The sequence below is a fragment of the Corvus brachyrhynchos genome, unplaced genomic scaffold (assembly GCF_000691975.1).
Source record: "Corvus brachyrhynchos isolate BGI_N302 unplaced genomic scaffold, ASM69197v1 scaffold115, whole genome shotgun sequence".
Lineage (NCBI taxonomy): Eukaryota > Metazoa > Chordata > Aves > Passeriformes > Corvidae > Corvus > Corvus brachyrhynchos.
In genome coordinates, this window is record NW_008239553.1 from 11284380 (window position 1) to 11291636 (window position 7257).

Below are 7257 nucleotides of genomic sequence, written 5' to 3' on the forward strand. Positions count from 1 at the left end.
AGGACATCCAAAAAATAAGCAGTTTTAGTCTTTCCATTTCTAGCAGTTTATCTTTCTTTATACTTAAGCAAACTAACTGTTTCAACTGCAAAATTTGAACTACCAGGAATAATAACTTTCAAAAAGCTATTTACAATTGCAGGAGATAATCAGCAGTGGATACTTTCTAAGACAACAGAAGCCTCCTCAAATACAGCACTTAAATTTACCAATTAAGCTTTAAATGGCAGAACAAACAAAAGTAAGGGAGGAAGAAAAAGTTAGAACATAAGGATGAAGATACAGCTTGAGCTATCTAATGGCTCACCAATACCCAGAGGGACAAGGGAATCCCACTACAGTGGGTTCTTAGTATTTAGCTCACCATGCTCTGAGCCATTTTGATTTATTAAATCAGAAGAAAGCTAGTTGAACAAAAGTGAACACTTTCTGATGGGACAGTAGGCTCCCTTACAAAATCCAGCCATTACTAATTTAAGTACACGACGGGATGAGAGAGCTATGCTGCTGGGAGAATGCAATGCCTTACTAATAAAGCAGTTACATACAGAAAGATAAATTGTTTAATCTAATACAAATTACAAAAAAACCCCCTGTAAAATAATAGGAAGAGGTTATCTACAGATTGCAAAGCCAGCAATACTAAAGCAACAACTGCAGTAGCTTTAATTCTCACCTGGTTGTTTGGATCTATCCCAGCATAAGAATTGCGTGAACTACAGCCAACAGGGGGAGTTGCTTCTCGTATGAACTCTGACATCTCAATCCCTCCACCAGGGTCACTGAGAGAAACATTAAAAAAAAAAAAAAAACACAAAACACATTATCCCACCAGTTAAACAAAAGTCTGTCTATGTTGACTGCAGATTCAAAACAAGTTTTCCCTTCTCAAAAATCAGGGGCTCAAATATATTCCAGTATCTTGGATGAACACTGCCTGTTTGACACATGAAGCTCAGTCTGAGCTGGAGCACGCTATACACTGTCACAGAAGCTGCCACCTTAAGTCCATTGTCACCAGCCAACACAAACTGTGAAGACCTAGGTGCTATAAGACATTCCAAAATGCTGACATATTAAATTTTCCCTGTCTGTACATGTACACATGTAACTTTTGGATCATCTGTGCAACTATAACACCCAGAAATTCACCAATAGAAAAATGTACTACACAGAACTCAGAGCATGGAAAAGACTCCTGTTTTTTTCCTTAGACTGAATCTAGGAGCAAAAGCAAGGATGGCTAATGAAGAAAGCCACATGTAAAAGTTTTTGGACAGGCAGAGACATATAGGGCCATGGTATCTCTCCCAGGGATGCAAACCACATTTTCCTACCCAAAAATAACTTTCCTTCAGGTACTTTACAGTTCCTACCAAGAAATACTTTGAGGTACAACATATATACCATTACATCCTAGTGATTTCACCCTTTCTGGATTAATAACTATTGGTTTGAAATTATTTCCTAGAGCAACACCATCAAATTCAACAGAATTCAGCTTGTCAAAGGCAGATATTTTATGAAACAAGGGCAAGTTGGATCCATCCATTAGGAGAACAGGATCTGAAATAAGCTGAGGACTAGAACACAAGGATCAAACCTAGCACTGATTGTTAATTGCAAAGAGGAAGCAGTTGAGGCACTCTTCTTCTTATCCCATTACAGCTGTCTTCAAGCACCTTGATCCAGAAGACTTCTAAACAGAAGTAACTGCAGAGTAATTTGACACTGACCCTCTCTGCTTCTTGCCAAGCATAAACAACTGCCTCCCAACAAGCAAAGTCCAGCATTTTCCTGAACAAAGTACGCATGCACAACGCTCCTCCAGCTGGACCAAAGACACTAAAGACAAAATCCCCCTGAAGAAAGGGACAGAAATGGACAGAAGCACTGCAGGGATTACTTAATTGACAACTAGTCTTATAGGAAAGTCTCATGCAATAAGACCAACACTGAATAGGGTGGCCTGCACAGGGCCAGGAGTTGGAATCAATGATCCTGATGGGTCTCTTCCACCTCCGCATCTTCTGTTATTCTAATAATTTTTGTAATATATGGACATCAATTGAGGGCATTGTAAACAAACTGTCTGTACACTAAAGAACCTGACACATGATTCATTCTGCAGTATGACACTTCAAGATGTTCTCATCTTGGAGAGGTGTAAGGGCACAACCTTGGGAATCACTCTAGGTAATATAAGCAGCACATGATTCTTCCTACATCAAAGAGGTGACCAAAAAGAGGACACTTTGAAGTTAGGAATATATTCTATATTGCTTCAGTAAAAATAAGTTAACTTAAAAGACAACCAGCCATTAGATCACAGAACAACTATGATCCAACTCCAGCAAATTAAAAAAAATAAAAGTAGTGAAAAGCCACCATTTTGTTACAGCTCAGCAAACAGACAGGCACCCTCTTGGCAATGGAGAGCCCTCTCTGACCTGGTATTATCAATTATTCTACAGCAGGTAAGGAAAATGAATTTTAAAAGATACAGTCCCAGCTTCAGCCAAAATATTGCTTCTGTAAGCATTTTAAGAATACAGAAGGACATAGCATGAAATTAAAGACTAAAGTGAAAAAATCTCACAATGTTTAAGTTCAGCATACATTACAATGAAAACTGAAGATATAACAAAGAATGCCTTTCACAAAAAGATGGGTTTCCTTTCCTGTTTGAATAATTCATTGAGAAACACTGCATGTGATTAAAGTACATCCTATGAAGTAGAAAAATAAGTCATTGCAAATATGCTTTCATGCATAGAACTGGGTAGTTAGCCAGGGTAGAAGAAGGAGGCAATTTTGTCTAAAACTGAATCATCAGATATCAGCATGAATAACAACACAATCCATCACTGCCACTATACTCACAGCTTCTGTATTCTGTGATAGCACACACAAACCAATAGATGAACAAAAGCTAGTAACAAGCACCAACAAAGTCTGCAGGAACAAACAGGAAATACAGATTTCTAGGATTGACCACTGTATGCTTAAGTATCTGGACTTTAGCAACATTCAGAGTTCTTTAGAAGCTACTTGATGCTAGTGCTGTGGCCAGGCCTTTCTGATATGAAAATCCACAATTTGTTTCTTACAGCTGGCTGTCTTCATTCCCTAAAGCAAGTGTTAACACTTTTCAATTTGCAAACAAAGTAACTGCAGTGAAGTTACTACACAAATCAAGAAGACTGAAAACATTATATCCAGCAGTGGAGATTGCTGTGAAAGAGGCGTTCAAAGATGACATAAAGCAAACTAAAACTATTCTTTCTAATTATTAGTAACTCTTTCAACTAAAATTACTACCAGCAGGTATATTACATTAGCATGTCAGAGACTAACCAAAAGTCTGAAGAGGCCATAAGTCTACATGAATTCAGAAGTTTAAAATCTGACTTAGGCTGATTGACTACTCAAATCTGACATTCAGACCAGAACTTCAAGAGGTAACTGGAATAAGTTATTTTGATTTCTGGACAAAGCAGAGGAAAGGTTTTATTATTTTCCTTTGAAAATCATCATCTGTCCTTAATTTCCAATCAAAATAGCAGGGTAACAAGTCAGGAGGCTGCTCTCATAATACAGAAGAGCCACTGCATCTAGCAAATGCTAGTTCACAACAACTTCAAGTATTAAGACAAATTTTCTTTCCAGCTTGAGTCACTAATTATAGTCAAAAATACAAACCAACTCCAAACTCAAGAACAGGTCTGCCAGCCACAGAAAACTGCAAGGAGAATAAAAAGCAAAAGCAGGGCAAGAGTTTTAGAGATCACCTTTTTAAAATTTTATTTCTCTTGCTCATATTTAAGTAGACTGTAAATATTTCAAAAGATGCAACATTCTCCAGCTACTAGCTTTACTTGATAGAAATACATTTGAAATTTATGTAGCATCATTATTACAGTTCCCCCATGCTGATGGAGATCAGAAACAGCAACGTCACCAGATGAACGCTTTATGATACTTTGAACCATAGCAGTCACTGACAAGAAGCCATATTCATACATCCAAAAGAAGGATTGACTTAAGGGTTTTAAATTATTTATGTGGGTCCACTGATACCCAACAAAGATCGTGCTTGCATTGCTTCTTCTAAATTTCTACGAGACCAGCAGCCTATATCTGCTCTACTTGCTCTCATGAAACCTCACAGAAACATTACTATACCAACTACATGAAGTATGAAAACAGCAACTCACATTCCTATCTCTAAATTAAGACTAGCTTCTTTCAAAAGAGAAAAAATTAACTAGAGAATTTCAGCTTTAGAAAGAGGACAGCAAAAAAATAAACAAGGCATCCCTAAAGGAACAGTAAGTTGTTCTTTGCTTAAACATATTGAAGTTTCACGGAAACATTAAAAACCCCCATCCACAAACCAGTGTTGACTGAAGATAAATGAGCAGCTCAAGCAAGCCTACAAGTGACAGCACATAATTTAAGATACCTGAAAGCACCACTTTGAGGATAAACATCTTCAGAAAAAAGGAAAAACAATTCTTAAAAGCTAAACAGAACCCTCAACATTACTTCTACTTAACCCTACAAATAAACTAAGATTTGTATCTAAAGTGATCTCCATGAGTATATAATGGGCAGGGTAAAAACTCTAGGATGGCTTTGCAAACTATACTACATACATCTGTATTCAGTATCACATGCTGTAGCCTAAGCTATCAAAACTAATATTATGATTATGCAAATATTTCAGATAGCATCTCTGCTCAAATCTCCCCTATATCCACCTTATATTAGAGGAGCAGAATTCAAAAAGAAGAAAACCCTACCTACACATTCTCTTCCCACACAGGTTTGGGTTTTTATTAGTGTTCCAATTTAACTTACTAATAAAGTTACAGCTCAAAATTAAACACTCATTCTACATCCCATCTACTGGTTTGAATGTTATCCCAGAGTTCTTGTAAGCTTCCAGGCAAAGATTAGTATATACTGTACATCCCACTTACCAAAAAGTAACTCCGTAATTTCTGCATTGACCTTGTTCCCAGTTCTAGTTAAGAGACCTGAAAGTGGGAACAAGGATCATATAAAAGTTAATGAAACTTTAGTTGGCAAGCAGGACACACAGCATCAAACTAACCTCTACTTCTGAGCTCACAATGCCTATAATGTAGTATCTTGTCCCATGTCAACTGCTCCCTAGACAAAACAGAACTGAAACATCCAGAAGTAATTCACAACACTAGTAGAAATTCCCTTGCCAAGTTTGGGCCACTGTTTTGGAAGCAAAAGCTACATGGCAAAAAACCAAAAAAACAAACAAACAAAAAAAAAAGCCACCAAAAACCACTCAGAGACAAAACATCTAAAGGTCACACCTAAAACATGCATTACCAAGGTTGCATGAGAAAGAACAGACCACTAGTTTATTTCCATGAATTTTATTAAGCAGAGTAAGCATTAAGATACAATTAGGGAAACAGAATGCCAAAATACCTCAGTACAGTTTTAGTAAGGTATAGGGTAAGCTAAACGGAGTCACAATTAAAATAAGCAGCTTCAGTTGCCAAACACATCATGGAAAAAGGGGCAGGTTTATAAAAGATTGATACAAGAAGTTACTGTATATCAGCTTTAGAGGAATCTAAGACACCGTTTTTGCCAACAATACCTGAGCTGAGAGAAGACAGAGAAGAATCTAGGACCCATCTCATGAGAAGCTACCCCATATATACACAGGAAAGTCCTTTCACTTCTAGGCTTAGCATTTTAACGAGCAGCAGTTTAACACTTCCTTTCTTTAAAAGCATCCCAATAAACAGACTCAAGAGGCTTCTTTCAACTACATTTCCTTAGTAAGACACACAGCCTTTTAAGAGTCAGGATAGCATACAAATCACCTCATTTTGAAAACTACTCAGGACTACTAGTACCGGAAACTCAGAGACAAAAGAAAGGTCATCTTTAAAAGCTAACAATTCAAGGTTGATTTACTTCATACAGTTTAACTTTTAAGATGGCCCTAATTATCTAAAGGCAAGCAGAGGCTTTGATAATAGAGCTTGTAAAACATCCACAGTCTGATCAAACTGGTTAAGCTGGCCTTGCTGATGAGTCATCTTTTGCTCTACTTTCTCCAAACAGTCTGGTCAGAGGAGGAAAACCTCTGGTGTTTTTTTATGCTGGCTACAGCAGAGGTCTCTGGAAAGGAATCACCTCCTATTGACAGTACTTCAGAATCATTAACTTCATTACTGAGCAGAGCAATTCCAGAATTTCCAAATTCACAGGAAAATGTTCTCCTAAAGAAAGACTGACTGGAGTCAAGCATTGTATCTGACTCCTGTTTTTGCAACACTAAAATTGAAACCACATCAGACACTCCTCCTAGTGATAAAAGGATTAGCATATAGTATGAGGACTTTGAAGCTAGATTTTTAATACTACATCTACTACTGAAATAAGATTACTTGTACTAATTATGTTCATTAAGTATTTTAGTGACCTAATCAGCTCACATTTTTCATGCTATTGTTTCAGTGCTTCCAGCATGTTCAATATTGTTCTTGAGCTCCTTCGGGAGAGGAACTAGGAAATTATTGTGAAACCATCATTTCAAACCTAATACATGAATAAGTCTGCTTTTCAAGACCAGACTTAAAACCATCTTTCAGAACTACAGGTCTGTATCTGTATTCCTCAGTGTTTAATCTCAATCACCACTCCAGTTACACAGATGAAGACAGGACTGTTAGTCATTTGAAGCAGTATGCAAACATCAGCAGACAACTTACCTGGGCCCACTGCTGTCTTTCCTCTTGGCTGAAACATTGCTTTGTTCTGTTTTTGCACCTCTGTCCATATGCTCACTGGCATTCCTCTCCACAATTTCTCCCTCATCCAGTGCCCTGTGCAAACGGTAATTCACCATCTTCAAAACGATAAAGAGAGCTGCAATCACGGGGCAGTAGACAGCTACTATCATCATGGAAGAAGGAAGAGCCTTCCAAAAAAAGAGTAAGAAAAAGTTAATGAATACAAGGTCAAATATCTGTAAGAACACTATCTAGATTTTAACAGTTTGTTTCATGGAGAAAATACGATCATTCTGAAAGTTACACCACCTACAGTCGGTCTTTGTGTGAAAAACATTAAAAGTCTAGCAACACAGAAAAAAGAAACAGCTGGACTACCAAACATACCAAATCACCACAGCACCATGCTCAATAGATTTGTCTCACTGAAGCCTGAGAACCAAGCTCAACTCTTATTCTCTTC

The 7257-nt window shown here is 37.5% G+C and overlaps 1 protein-coding gene across 1 annotated transcript in view; it reads right to left on the reverse strand.

The window, feature by feature from the left end:
• PCNX1 (pecanex homolog 1 (Drosophila)) overlaps positions 1-7008 on the reverse strand; it is an 82714-nt gene extending 75706 nt beyond the window's left edge. The window contains 2 exon segments of the mRNA XM_017741779.1: positions 677-782; positions 6774-7008. Coding sequence (XP_017597268.1) covers positions 677-782; positions 6774-6967 — 300 coding nt within the window. The 5' untranslated portion in view covers positions 6968-7008.
• Between the last annotated feature and the right edge of the window lie 249 nt (positions 7009-7257).